Raw genomic sequence first — 15,756 nt, forward strand, 5'->3', positions numbered from 1 at the left:
CCCTCATATAAGTCTTCTCCTCTGAAGCTAAATCAAATAGAATACTTTAAAGTCACAGAATTTGAAGAAGTTTCTTAATAAACTTCCTTATATCAAATTCTAGTCTGCTCTGTAGTATTCATAATGCACATGTGTATTTGAGCACTTGAACTCCCTTCTCCTTCTGTTGTTCACCTTATCTCATGGTACCTAAATGGTTGTGAAAGCTTACACATCAGGGCCGGAGTTGTGGAATAGCAGGACACCAGTTCGAGTCCACTCTGCTAATGCACCTGGGAAAGCTGCTGAGGATGGCCCAAGTGCTTGGGCACCTGCATTCACATGGGAGACCCCTGGCTGCTGGCTTTGGCCTAGGAGCCAACTATTGCAGCCATTTGAGGAGTAAACCAGTGGACAGAAGATCCCTCTCCTCATCCTCCTCCTCCTGTAACTCTGCCTTTTTTTTTTTTTTTTTTTTTTTAAAAAAGAAAGCTTACACATCTTGAGTACTTACTACATGTCCAGGACTGTTTTCCAGTATTTCTGCCAATAATTCTATGAAATAGATACCATTATTGTCTTTATTTTACAGAGAATAAGAGGTAGGTTCGAGAAACACTAACAGGAGGCATGGCAGTGTGAACTTGGATAGCCTGGTTCTAGAGCCACAGCCTAATAAGCCTTTCTGCTAGTTTTATAGGCTTGACTTCATCCCACAAATACACTATCTAGAAGATAAGTCAAAAAATTTCCTGATTTTGTATGTGCTCTGAATTTCTTTTAGAAATTATGGAAACTTGGGCAAATTACTCAATATAATGACTGACTCGTAATAAGTTCTTAGCATTGGTTCTTATTAGCTTGAGCAAATGGACACCTGTAATTACATAAAATTGACTTAGAAAGATTGAGAAGAAAATTAAACAGGATTCTAATTACTTCTTGTTTCCCAATTCTAAGGCAAAACTAAAAAGCCGCTTATTTTACAAGGCACCTGCTATCTAGTATCTACTCAAAATATTAAATAAAACTGTCCAAGATTTGTTATTCAATTTATTTTTAAGTCTTACCTCTAACATGCAATAATTTTAATCTTGCCACCAGGTGGCAGCATGTCACATAAGGAAATACTTTAAATGTTACTCTTGGAGGACAGACTTGATTTTCAGTGTTTTGCCTTAAAAACTGTTCAGCCATAATAAAAATAAAAGTGTTCCATTGTCCCCACCTTGCCTCTGTTGTCACTCACCAGTTGTGAAGGGCCTGTTAGCATATTGTGTGTGCGATGCAGTGAAGCCTGCCTCTCTGTCCTGCCTCACGTTCCCCCTCTACCAGTTAATGAAGAAAGTGTCTTTTTCCTCCAACTTTAACTGAGATTTTGGCCCTTGTAATTAGATTCTCCAACTAACGGGTTTCACTTCACCAGTAATAGGAGCTATTTCCTTCTAAGTTCTGAATATGTGGTCACAATTAATAGGTGCCCTTGGGCAGATGTCAGTGATATGTAATAAACCCATCAGCATGTCCATTTGTTGAATGGTCATATGAATTACAACGTATGTATAGTTGTGGGGGATGAGGGTGGGAGTGGGGTATGTTTGTTTCAATTTGTACTATAGAGATCCCTGAAAATTTGCCCAGAGTTTAGTTACTATCAGTACCAGATCACTGCTGCCAGGGGTTGAAAGATTAGTGCCTAGGGTAGAAGGCATTATAATTAATGACTAATGATGAAAAAGAAGGTAAAGGCCTGAACATGGCAGTTTATCAAAGTGTGGTTAAGGGGGAGGGCTAGTAGTAAAATGGAGTTCAGCTTCTGATACTGAATTGGAACACTCACTACCTGGGAAAGCAAGGGGACCACCAGGTGCCACTGGCTGCAGGAAGAGCTGTTTTCACTTCCTAATCGTGAATCTGCCTAGACATTGTTTGCTTCATTGTGTTAATAATAAAGTCATTTGACATCAGTTTCTTAGCAGAAATTTTTCCAAGTTCTAAATTGGTTTGCCCACTATTGGCCCTCAGTGAAGTCTTCAGTAAATGAACTTGCCCACTAAGAAATGGTACACAGAAGTGAAAACACCCAGTGTTTCAGGGAAGCCCTGTGTACCCTCCCAGTATTCCCTGCTATGGATACTTGAGTTTAATAAAAGAGTTTTAAGTACCTGCTTTATTTTAGGTATTGTGCTGGAGATTCAAAAATATAATGGAAGTAATATCCACAGATAGTGTTTTTAGAGAACAACTCCGCCAGCTGTTCAAATTAAACTAATTCTTTTTTTTTTTTTTGAAAGATTTATTTATTTATTTGAAAGTCAGAATTACAGAGAGAAAGAGAGGCAGAGAGAGAGAGAGAGGTCTTCCATCTGCTGGTTCACTGCCCATTTGGCTGCAGTGACCTGAGCTGTGCCAATCCGAAGCCAGAAGCCAGGAGCTTCTTCCAGGTCTCCCGCATGGGTGCAGGGGCCCAAGGACTTAGACCATCTACTACTGCTTTCCCAGGCCGTAGCAGAGAGCTGGATCAGAAATGGAGCAGCCAGGACTTGAACTGGCGTCCATATGGGATGCTGGCACTGTAGGTGGTGGCTTTACCCACTACACCACAGCACCAGCCCTAAATTAAAATAATTCTATGAGGCCAGCATTTGACGTAGCAGGCTAAGCCACTGCCTGCAATGCCAGCATCCCATCTTTTTTTAAGAAAACTAATTCTGTGAAGAACATTAGTCCTGTCTTGAGATATGTACCAAGAAATACTCAAAATGTATTTTGTATATGATATATGTTCATAAAGAATTCTAAAAGATGGATTAGAAACGTGTACCTTAAGAATGTAGAGACTGATATTTAATGAATGAAATAATCAATTTTTTAAGTCAACCATTTTATATATGTGTGTATGTGTATGTAATAACTTTTACATATTATGTATTATAAGCTTATGTTTAAATATTTTGCAACTTAAGTGGGAAGATTTTATCTGTGACACTCCAAAGGCTGTTACCTTAGAAGATTTATTTAGGTTGTTGTTTTAGAAGATTTCTTAACAGCCTTACTAACATGGTCAGTGTTCATTCTATTCGGGAACTCCATAATTTCAGTCCATGGTCACATACTTTTTTTTTTGTTGTTCAAATATTAATTAATTAATTTTTTGAAAGGCAGAGTTACAGAGAAAGAGAAAAGACACAGAGAGAGAGAGAGAGAGAGATCTTCCATCTGCTGATTCATTCCCCAAATGGTTACAAAGGCCAGAGCTGGGCCATTCTGGAGCCAGGAGCTTCCTCCGGGTCTCCAGCATGGGTACAGGGCATCAAGCACTTGGGCTGTCCTCTACAGTTTTCCTAGGCACATCAGCAGGGATGCTGGATCGGAAGTGGAGCAGCCAGGATTCAAACTGGCACCATATGGGATATCAGCATCACAGACAGCAGCTATACCCACTATTGTCACAGCACTGGCCCCATTCACATACTTATAAAAAGATATACTGTTGCCTGCATTACTCACATTGGGTTTCAGACTCCAAGAACTCTTTAAAATTATTCATTAATCACTTAGTGATACATATAAAGTATTAATTTTTATCATGAGATATATAAAAATAATTGACTTGTATCCTCAGTAATACGCTCAGGGAATGGAAAATATTTTAGTATCTGTAATGTATATTCAGAGTGAAATGGCAGTAAACATTTTGTGCAATGACTACGTCATTGAGATGATGGAAATTATAATGAAAGGAATAATCATTTGTTGTATTTTAGTTGTAATGAAATTGATCACGTCTTTCAGATGTACAAGACATCTTAAGTCCATCTGATGCAGCTATGCGTAAATGGGCTTAATTATTAGGTATTATTTAGGTAATAAACTTAGCAGTGATTTGTGAAATTTTATATAGCACAGTTCTCTAGCCAGTTTTTAAAGTAATTTGTCAACAGATTGCAAAAGGAAAGTTTATTTCCATAAATTAACACATTTAATAATGACTTTTGTATTGTAGAAGTGCTTGTTTATATGAATTTATAACTCAATTTATAGAGCCTTGAAGTTCTAACATTCTAGTAAAGTGTGCACATCTGGATGTCCCTAGAAGGAATTCCAGCACTGTGAATTTATGTATCCTTGACTTCAATATTTAGTTAGCCTGGATTCTAAATACCATCACAGTAATTGACATGTTATTGGAAATAAAGTTAAGTTTTTCCTTATTTATGGGGATAACTTTAATTTTGAAGAATATGAATCAATTCATACTTGGCTGAAAGCCAGTTTCTCCTTCACTTCACTGTAGCACACACAGGAAAAGCGCACTCGCGTCCTAAGTGCCTTGTGATTCTGCAGTGATTAATTCTTCTCATTATTTTGCTGCAAATTCTCATGACCCTCCGTGATGATTCGATCAGCCACTTAGAGTTTATGCATATTCATATCTCTGTGCTCCTGCCACAGTCGCTCAAGTCTCCTTCACTGACTGGGGTGTGCTTGGTGCAGTAATTGAGCTGCAGTAGATTGATTACTCTGGGGAGCTGTAAGGCCTTTAAAGGTGAAAACATATCAGTCCTGTTAATTAGGAAACAAAAGCTCTGATGGCAAGTTCAGCAGTCAGATATTTCCAGTGTAGAAAAGACAAAAGGTATGATTTGTTCCTTCCGTGAACCCTGTTTACTTTCTAAAATTTGAATTAGATGTATATTAGTGGTAGTGGAGATAGCTCTCTTTTATGAATTTTCATAGAAAACTAATTGAAAATGACTTTATTTATAATATTGGTTAGTACAGTTATTTATGATCTCCTAAACCTTTAGTTTAGGATCTATAAGAATTTGTATATCTCTGAAGCATTGGTAATATTTCTATAAACTAACTTCATATCATACATCCAGTACAGGATGTGGATAAATTATGGTGTTTATAGAACTAAGTTGCTCTGCAATATTCTAACACTTTTTTTGTCAACTTAGTAGTATTAGAGTGAAATTTTATAGATAAAAGTTGAGATAAAAATTGTATAGGTAGAAGTTGAGCTGCCGTTTGTCAAAAACATCCTTTGATTCTTTCTCTTTTTAACCATATATTGTCATACATTATTATGGCAAAAGCGGCCCTATGTAGAACTGTCCTCCAAAAGTAAGCTTGTAATGTAGCGATCATGTAATTTGTGTAGTCCACATCTGTTTTTCTCAGGTGTGGTGTTCTCACATTGTGATATTCTCTTTTCTCCCTATGGTTATAGTTTTCTCTTTTAAGATACAGTACACATACCATAAAATTTGCCCTTTTAATGTATGGTTTTTAGTATAATCACAAAATTTTGCAACCATCACCACTAATTCCAGAACATTTTCATCACCCCAAAAACAAACCCCCTACTCATTAGCAGTCACTCTGCATTTCCACCTACCCCCAGCCCTTGGCAACAAATAATATGCTTTCTGTCTCTATGGATTTGCCTATTCTGAACATTTCGTATAAATGGAGTTGTACTATATGGGGCCTTTTGTATCTGCCTTCCTTCATTTAGTGTGATACTTTCAGTATCATCCACTTTGCTGCATGAATCAGTACTTCATTCCTTTTTGTGACTGAATAATATTCTATTATATTGATAATTCCACATTTTGGGTTGTATTCGTCAGTTTATGAATATTTGTATTGTTTCCACTTTTTGGTTGTTTTGAATAATGCTAATGCATCCTTGCTTTATTCTGGATCTTAGGAGGAAATCTTTCAGCCTTTAGGTGAACATTGAGTATGATGTTAAGTGTAGTTATTTTTTGCTTTTGTTTTTTAAGGTTATTTATTTATTTGAAAGGCAGAGTTACAGAGAGCAGCGAGAGAGGTCTTGCATCTGCTGGTTCACTCCCCAGAGGGCTGCAATGGCTGGAGCTGCACTAATCCAAAGCCAGGACCCAGTAGCTTCTTCCATGTCTCCCTGCGGGTATAGAGGCCCAAGGACGTGGGTCATCTTCTACTGCTTTCCCAGGCCATAGCAAAGAGCTAGATTGGAAGAGGAACAGCTGGCTGTTGAACCAGAACCTATATGGGATGCTGGCACTGCAGGCTGTGGCTTTACTAGCTATGCCACAGCGCCAGCCCCATTAAGTATGGTTTTTTTAGATGATGTTCATCGGATTGAAGAAGTTTCTATTTCAGACTTGTTGAATGTTTTTATCATGAGAGGGTATTGAATTTTGCCATATGCTTTTTCTATGTCTATTGAGATGATTTGTTTATTTGATGCATTATATCAGTTGATATTCCTATGTTAAACATTAGGATATTCTGCAGAGATTTCATATGATGCTCTTTTATTGTTGTGGTTTTAAATAATATGAACCAATCTCTTATATTTCAGGCATTTATTAATACAGCAAAAGAGATTTATGAAAAAATCCAAGAAGGAGTCTTTGACATTAATAATGAGGTATATACATAAAAATATTACTGGCTGATATTAATATAGAATTTCCCTCTATATTTAGATTCATGATTTGATATTTTTAAGTGCTGAAATGCATCCATGATTATCACTTAACATATTGGCTTATGATCATCTAACTGAAATCTATGCATAGTTTAATAATTAAATGTGTATGTGCTAATAAGATGTAACTTCATCTGTGAAAATGAATTAAAGTAAGTGGCCCTACCAATTTCTTAAAAGCAATGGAAAATAATATAAATCCCCCAAAAGCAAAGAAAATCCACTTTCATCTAAGTCCATATGGTGTCATCTGCTTTGGGGAATAATGTTCTAGTGTGTAAATGCATGTACTGTGTCACTAATGCAAGATGCTCTCTGTTTTCTCATATGAAAGAGGGAAATACCCAATCTGGAGCATATTCCCAATATAGCATAGCATGGTTTCAGAAGACTAAATTAATGTACAGAATTGGCAGTTGGCACTTAGCTTTTTGTAAAGTTATTTTGAGTCTGGTTGGTTGACATAACTAGGATAAAATGTGAAGCTTTGAAGCATATAATTCAGTGTTCACTGAAGGCCATCATTTTGACCTAAATCCCCACTCTTTATTTATCTATATTTACTTCAAAACACTTATTGTGGGTATAGCATGTTATTTACTTTTACATAAATATTTTTGCTGTTTGATAGTAAGACTTCTGGCATCTGAGAGAAAATCCCTGGTCCCTGCCCAGTTGCACTTAGAAAAGCATTACGTTGGGAAGCCACTGCAGATCTGAGACTCCTATTAGTGCCTCAGTGGTCTTGGCTAAAACAAACAGCAGCTTACCTAAGGTTTCCAAAAAGTACTTAATTTCCTCACCCTTAACATGGAATAATACTCGTATAGGCTCTAAATCCTCTTCTAGACTTACAGCAGTACTTCTTCAGTTAATTTAAAGGTGACAGCATTCAGAGACTAATGCCAAATAAATTGAACAGTAATTGGGCCTCTGTTTAAAAGGGCATGTTCATTGTTTCTGTCTGGTTTCATATAGTAGCTGACTGCTTTACTGTGCCTTATACAGCTTTGATTGTAATGTGCTGTCAGGAGCCAACAGGCCGTGCTATTTATTTGGCCTAATGCCAAGTCTGACTCCTTGCTTCCTCAAGAAGTTGCTACCAGCCCAGAGGGGGCAAAACCAATGAGCCATAGGGCATGCTTTTTATTAAAGAGGAGTCAAAAGAGCGAAAAGAAACCACATCAGCTGCTGTCAATACTGAGCTAGTGCCAGAAACCCCAAGGCTACTACTGTTGCAGAACAACTGCCAAGCACTATAAATCTGAGATTTACTGTGACGTAAAGTTTCCTTAAGAGCTTAATTTCTGAAGCTACTGTATTACTTTTCTCAATGTGTTGTATTTTTAGGTAAAATCCACTTGAGGGAGTGAGGGTTAAGACATAAGTGTGAGTTTGATGAATGAAAGAACTATTCTGTGTGTGGGTTCTTGGCAAGCTGCCATGTCTTTGGGGATCATAGAAATTATTGATGACACAGAACCCTCATGTGCCCTTAGCCTGTACAGCTGATTCAACATGGAACAGAAATGCTGTGCAGAGAAAAGATTTTATGTTGTGGTAGACGGCACAGGCTTTGGATAATTTTATCATTTAAATATTGCTTTCAGCAATTGTTTTAGATGGTTTCTCCATTATGAGAATTCCCTGAGAAACAAGCATTTCAGTTTCTGTTTACCTTGTATCTAGTATGATAAAGAATGATTTCAGAAACATTTGTTGTTTTAGAAAGAAGAAGCATTCCCTGAGAGTTATTGTTTTATTCCTTGCTAAAAGATAGTTAATATGTCTTTCTAAATTGGTAAAATTGTGTCATTAGGAATTAGCTAGAATATTAAAAAACAAACCCACTAAATTATACAGGCTGGTTGGGTCTGGTTGTATTTATGATTCTGTTCTCTTTGATTTCAGGCAAATGGCATTAAAATTGGCCCTCAGCATGCTGCTACTAATGCAACACATGCCGGCAATCAGGGAGGACAGCAGGCCGGGGGCGGCTGCTGTTGAGTCTGTTTTTACTGTCTCGCTGCCCACTGGGGCCCGCTCACTTATTCTTTCACCCTCTCCTCCTGCTCAGCTGAGACATGAAACTATTTGAAATGGCTTTATGTCACAGAAGACTTTAATCCTTCAAATTCTTGTATAACTTTGAATAAATGGTTCATGTTCACTTAAAAAGACAGATTTTGGAGATTGTATTCATATCTATTTGCATTTGATTTCTAGGTCAATTGATGTGATTATTTTTGTTAAATGTTGTCTTGTGCCCTTAACTACGAACTGAATTGTATTAAACACTACAAAGTCATCTTGAGTATTTTAAATCGGTTTATGTAGTTAGGTTTCCCAATACCTGTGGTTACCTAATGTTTAATATTATAGAACTGTCCTCAGAAAGTTTGTCAATTTTCAAGGCTGTAAGGAAAAACAGAACTCTTTTAATTCTGTATTTATCATTTACTTTCTGTGTATATATAGTTTAATAACTTGCTTGGGTGTAATTTGCCAAGCTTGAATTCTTTAATGCATTTGCATAAATTCTATACTGTTTAGAGCTTAAAGCTACAGAAGCATTGTTAGGAATTGCTTGGACACTGAATTTTAAACTTTTTGACATTGTTAACAAGCATGTTCATCTTTTCTTGTCACTAGTCCAAGGAAAATATGCTTAATGTATATTACTAAAGGCTGTGTACGTGTTAACCTGTTTTAATGCCAAAAGTTTGCTATTTGTCCACAGTTTCCTTAAGACCTCTTCAGAAAAGGATTTGTTTGCCTTAATGAGTACTGTTGGGTTAAAACACAGTATAATGAGTGAAAAGGGCAGAAGCAAGAAATCCCTACCTATGCGCAACTCTTAAGAAGAATGAGTATCCACATTTAGATGGCACATTATGAGAACTTTAATCTTTCCTTAACACAATAATGTTTTCTTTTTCTTTTATTCACATGATTTCCAAGTATATTTTTCATGCAGGACAGTTTTTCAACCTTGATGTACAGTGACTGTGTAAAATTTTTCTTTCAGTGGCAACCTATAATCTTTAAAATATGGTAAGCATCTTGTCTGTTTTGAAAGGGATATGACAATAAATCTACCCGATGGAAAATCCTGTTAAAAAGTAGAAAAGGTTTAGTAATTTACTCAGTGTGGTGGTTTTATCTTTTTTTCCTTTTTTCCCCTTGGTCTATAATGAAATTGTTACAGCAGTGCAAAATAAAATCCTATGTATAAAAGTGTTCTTTTATTTATTATACCACATTTTTAAATGTATTTTTAGTCCATTTAAAACTTTTACATGTATTTAAGTATTTTTTAAAGATCAGAATGTTTAACACTTGCCCATTTTAAAAATTTTGCTAAAATCTCACTATATTGAAATTATTCATGTTGATGTTGTAAGCAAGTATTTTGTCCTCAGCACAAAAGAACATTTATGCCTATCAGAAGTTTCATAAAAGTACAAAACTAACTACTTTCCACTTACTCAATGACTTCAACTGTCTGTGAGTCTTTCCTGAAGAGTCCATAGTACTCTGTCAAGTCTTTGACATTACTCTTCTGGGAAATCACCACATGCTATCATAGTTTTAACCGGCCCCTGGAGGGCACAGGGAAAGGTGAGAGGAAATCTAGTTTTAAGAGTATTTTTATTATTAACTTTTTTCCCCTTCTGAATTGACTGATCTTATTTATCACTCTGTTTACTGATGAAAAGAAAAGGCTAAGACAACTATGGCACATTCTACTCTATATCAAGAAGGAAACAATTCTTTGGGAATTATTTTTAAACTATTGTTAACTTTTCCAGAAGCTTAATCTGTTTCTTTTCCATACTGCCTTTCCTAATCATTTTATAAATTGAGTATAAAAAGAGAAGCTAATGGTAAATAAACAGCAACAAATGAACACATGTATTTTTAATCTGTAAGAAAAGATGGAACCCTCAACTTCAGCAGCCTTAAGGTGCCTCAGTCTGGAGCGACAAGAGCAGGTGGTAGACTTCTCTGCAGCTCATAACTGCTCTCTATAAATCTAATCTACCACCAAGAAATGTATGTTGCAGACCAAAGCAGTGTCGCTGTGATTTCCACTCTATCCCTGGAACAGATAATGTGAAATAGATCTCTACAATTGAATCTTTAATACTAGAATTTAAATTAAAAAAAAAAAAAAGATTTATTTATTTATTTGAAAGGCAGAGTTAGAGAAATTTTCCTTCTGGTGGTTCACTCTCCAAATTGCCGCAACAGCCAGGGCTGGGCCAAGCTAAAGCCAGGAGCCACGGGTTTCTTCTGGGTGTCCCATGTGGGTGGCAGGGGTCCAAGCAGTTGGGCCATTTTCCATTGCCTTCCCAGGTACAGTAGCAGGGGGCTGGATCAGAAGTGGGGCAGTCAGGACTCAAACAGGTGCCCATATGAGATGCCAGCGTTGAAGGTGGTGGCTTAACCTGCTATGCCACAATGCTGGCCCCCTAAAATTTACATTTTTAATTGATATTTGATGAGTTTTTATGGCATCTGTGAGTATGTTTTAATAGCCAGAAAATCAGGCACTGAAAAAAAAAAATTTAATGTTTCAACATATTCCAAAATTGTAATCTTCATAAAGACTTTGTTACCATTTTGTCCTTGCATATAATTAGATGAAACCATTAGTTCAAACTATCTAAGGGAGCCGAACTGGATCTTCACAGTTGTTTTGAAGGATATTTTAAAATAACCCATTAACAGAAAAATAGTTCTGATTTATCTGCTAATGATTAAAAGGGTAATAAGTAAGCAAATGGTATCAAAATATTTGTAATAAAAAAATTATATCTTTTGAACACACTAAGTATTTTTTCATAGGTAAAGAAGCCCCATCTCAGTTGCATAAGGTTGGCAATGTGGGGCTAAACTGTATGAGCTAAAAATAATGCCCCCCCCCAAAAAAAAACTGTTTCATAGTAAGAATTTGCTACACAATTAGATCAGTATATCTACCTGTGTTTTAAAGAGTTTAGATTACTTTGGTGTTCACATTAAAATAAAGCCCTATCTTCAGTGTACTACAGTATTACTTGAAGTCATAATAGGGAACTTTATTTTTAAACTGCCCATGTATGTATTAGTGTTCATTAGTTTTGCAAAATCATGAGGCCAACTCTTGAAAATTGAAGTACAAAGGATGAAAAACCATAATGGAAAAAATGAGCAGATAATTCACTAAAGAAGACTTTCATATAGCCCAAAAATATATTTTAAAAATTCATACATGATGGGGCTGGCATTGCACAGTGGGATAAGCCGCCATCTACAACTCTGGCAAGCCATTGGGCACTGGCTCAAGTCCTGGTTGCTCCACTTCTGATCCCTCCCTCTGCTAATACACCTGGGAAAGCAGCGGAAGATGGTCCAAGTCCTTGGGCCCCTGCACTCATGTGGGAGACCCCCATGGAGCTCTTGACTTTGGCCTGGCCCAACCCTTGCTGTTGCAGCCATTTGGGGAGTAAACCAGTGAATGGAAGATCTCTTTCTATAAATGTCCCTCTCTGTAACACTGCCTTTCAAATAAATAATCTTTAAACATGAAATGATGGATGTTAGTTTGCTTCACTGTGGTAACCCTTTTTATTGTCTATGTATTTCATAATATACTGTATACCTTAATATACATAATAAAATTTACTTTTGAAAAAGTTCAAATGTGGGGCAGGCATTTGGTGCAGAAGTGAAAACGCCAGTTGGGACACCCACATTCCATATTAGAGTGCCTGCGTTACTTTCCTGGCTCCACTTCCAATTTCAGCTTCCTGCTAATGCACACCCCTGGGAGGCAGCAGATAATGACTGAAGTACTTAGGCCTCTGCCACCCATTTGGGAGGCCTGGATTGATTTACACACTTCTACACGCCCCAGTTCTGGCTTTTGTGGGCATTTGGGGAGTGAACAGTGAATGGAAAAATTTCCCCCTTGCTCTCTCAAAAATGAGAATAAGTACATTTTAAGAAGCAGTTGTTTTTAAAAATCCAAACAAGTTAAAGCCAAGATACCATTTCTCTCCCATGAGATGGAAAAATTTAAGAGCAGGATGATACCACATTCTGTTGGTGAAACATTCCTCTGAGTTGGTTGAACTGCGTACTGCAGCTACCTTTCTTGGGGTTGGGATTTGGCAATATCCAATAAAACTCCAAGTAAATTTAGTGTTGTCCCAACAATCCCACTTAGGAATCTTCCCTGGTAATACTCTCCAACAATGCAAAAGTTCACATTCACATGGTTACTCTGCAGCATTGGTTGTAGTTGCAAAGGAATGTAAGTTACCTAAATATATATATATATAGAAGAGTGATCCAGTAAGCAATGTACAGCCACACAGTGGAGTCCTTTGCAGTTTTTAAAAAGCTTTTTTTAAATATAAGTTCTCTAAGAACTCTGATTTCCCAGATACAGTAAATGAGAAATGCAAAGCACAAGAGTACCTGCGATTTACCATCCTTTGTATACAAAGAACACAGTATAAGAAAATATATGTGCATCTGCTCATTTGTGCCGAGGAAACTCAAGAAGAGTAAACCGAAAACTAAGAAGATTAAGAAAAGGGTAGTCGGGATGAGGAGAGGTGACATTTCTCTCTCAGTATTCATTTTTGTATAACTGATTCAGAACTATGGTAATGTTTCCCATACCCCAGATACAGTTAAAATCAACTGTGATGTGCAGGAACTTGATGTACAAACTAGTGAAGGAAGTTAATTACTACAAATGAGTAACTGCCATACTGATGTGAGAAGAAAGAAACCTGCATGGATGATAATAGCATTTCTATACTGTAAGGCCAAAGACAAAATGAACTATGCACAAGTATCTTCATAATTAAAGGATTTGGGTTAGCATTGTAAAACTGCCTTTTGCATAAACTTAAGACAGCAAATAAGAAAATGTGTTGTGGCTGACCAAAGGTTCTCATTGAGAAAGGAGTTGCAAATAACAAAGTCTTGAAGTGGTGTTGCAGATCTGGACTCGTTGATTTTATTTTCTGTAGAAATGCACAGCTTTAGAAATACAGCTGAGTCTATGAATATACATACATTCATTTCCCAGCTTTGTCCATAGACAGGACCCAGAAGTAAAGGCTGCAGTAGCAGCGAGCACACCTATTGCTGTTATTGCCATCTAGTTGGTTTCTAAATGTCATTCTCAGTGGATATTGAGCCTTTTGAAGAAATGGGTGATTCCTAGGCTGGGGCAGCAGAATTAGAAAATGAGCTTGGATGGGCTGGGACTGTGGCAGAGTGGGTAAAGCCACCACCTGCAGTGCCGGCTTCCCATATGGGCACCAGTTTGAGTCTTGGCTGCTCCACTTCTGATCCAGCTCCCTGCTGATGTGCCTGGGAAAGCAGCGGAGAATGGCCTAAGAACTTGGGCCCCTAAACCCACATGGGAGACCTGGAGGAAGCTCATGACTCCTGGCTTCAGTCTGGCCCAGCTCTGACCATTGCAGCCATTTGCAAAGTAAACCAGCAGATGGAAGATCTCTTTGTTTCTGTCTCTCCCTCGAACTCTGCCTTTCCAATAAAATTTTAAAAAATTTTTTTAAAGAAAATCTTGATGCCAAGGAAAAATAAGGAAGTGCTCATGGGATGAGGAAAGGCATGTCAGTGGATACACACGCCAGCATACTGCTTCATATCACCAACTTAAACAACTAATACTAGTAATGGCTTGTAAACTATGGAATGGAATAAATGTCCATGGGTTTATATTGATAAAAATGATTGACTAAGTGAATGGGGGAGCAGCTCTTACATTAGAACACCAATTAGAAGAAGAGAAGGTATGATGTAAACAAGAAATCAGCACAATTGATATTAAAAGGATAAATCAATGAGTGTAATTAGTGGGCAAAGTATGACAAGAAACAGAACATGGATAGTCTAAGGTATCTCCCCGTGGGGGCCAGCATTTGATGTCAGCATCCCACACCAGAGTACCTGTGTTCGAGTCCCAGCTCTGTTACCTATACCAGCTTCCTGTTAATGTACACCCTGGAAGGCAGCAGGTGATGGCTCAACTACTTGAGCCCGTGCCACCATGTTGAGACCTGGATTGAGTACTGGGTTCCTGGCTTTGGTCGGACCCAGTCCCAGCTATAGCAAGCATTGGAGGAATGGACCAGCAGATGGAAGCTATTCTCTCTCACTCTTGCTGTCTTGTAGAAATTAATAAAAGTTGAAAAAGTTACCTCCCCACAAGATGCTACTACAAAAGGAAAAATAGTAACTTGGTGGAAAAAACCTAGCAGACATCACCTTCATCAAATGATCAGACATGAAGACAGCATGTGCTTTCTGAGGGGGGTGCACTGAGAACACAATCCCATGGTATTGCCAAAGAGATACAGCTTCAACCTACTAAGGAAACATCAGACACCCAAGTGGGGCAACATTCAACAAAGTAAATGGCCAGTGCTCTTCACCCATGTCAAAGTCATGAAAGATGAAGAATGAGGAGACAAGTTGGAGGAGATAAGGAGACACGACAACTGAATGCAATGCAGTGCTGGCTGGGTCCAGGAAAGACCATTAGTGAGAAAACTGGCGAAATATTAAGTCTGTAGACCAATAGTATTTGATGTTTTGTTTTATTTTTAAAGGCAGAGTTACAGAGAGGCAGAGAGAGAGAGAGATCTTCCATCTGCTGGTTCACTCCCCAAATGGATGGAAGAGCCAGAGTTGGGCCAATCCGAAGCAAGGAGCCAGGAGCTTCCTCCTGTCTCTCATGTGGGTACAGGGGCCCAAGGACTTGGGCTATCTTCCGCTGCTTTCCCAGACTCAAACCAGCACCCATATGTGATGCTGGCACTGCAAGTGGCAGCTTTACCCACTACGCCCCTAGTATTAGCGTTGGCCCCTAATATTTGGTTGTTAATCAGTGCTAATTTTTTGATTTGACAACTGTCTTATGGTTACATAAAAGTCTAACCTTAGGGGGAAAATAATTGACAATATATGGAAATTGCTGTTTCTAAAACTTCTCCAAGTCTAAAATTTTTTAAGATTTATTTATTTATTTGAAGGGCAGATTTAGAGGAAAGACAGGGAGAGATCTTGTATCCACTTGTTCACTACCCAATTGGCTACAATGGCCAGGGCTCGACCAGGTCAAAGCCAGGAGCCAGGAGCTTCTTCCAGGTCTCCCAGGTGGGTGAAGGGACCCAAGCGCTTGGGCCATCCTCTGATGCTTTCCCAGGCACATTAGCAGGGAGCTGGATCGGAAGTGGAGCAGCTGGGACTGGAAC

The 15,756-nt window shown here is 38.0% G+C and overlaps 1 protein-coding gene across 4 annotated transcripts in view; it reads left to right on the forward strand.

Annotated features, from left to right (window-relative positions):
- The window catches only part of RAB2A (RAB2A, member RAS oncogene family), a 95,559-nt gene extending 85,853 nt beyond the window's left edge, over positions 1 to 9,706 (forward strand). For 3 of the 4 annotated variants that reach the window (XM_070074985.1, XM_051843285.2, XM_051843284.2), the window contains 2 exons: positions 6,341 to 6,409; positions 8,381 to 9,706. In XM_070074985.1, the coding sequence (XP_069931086.1) occupies positions 6,341 to 6,409; positions 8,381 to 8,476 (165 nt within the window). In that variant the 3' untranslated portion in view covers positions 8,477 to 9,706. 4 annotated transcript variants of the gene reach the window in all.
- Positions 9,707 to 15,756: the final 6,050 nt, after the last annotated feature.

The sequence above is a fragment of the Oryctolagus cuniculus genome, chromosome 6 (assembly GCF_964237555.1).
Source record: "Oryctolagus cuniculus chromosome 6, mOryCun1.1, whole genome shotgun sequence".
NCBI lineage: Eukaryota > Metazoa > Chordata > Mammalia > Lagomorpha > Leporidae > Oryctolagus > Oryctolagus cuniculus.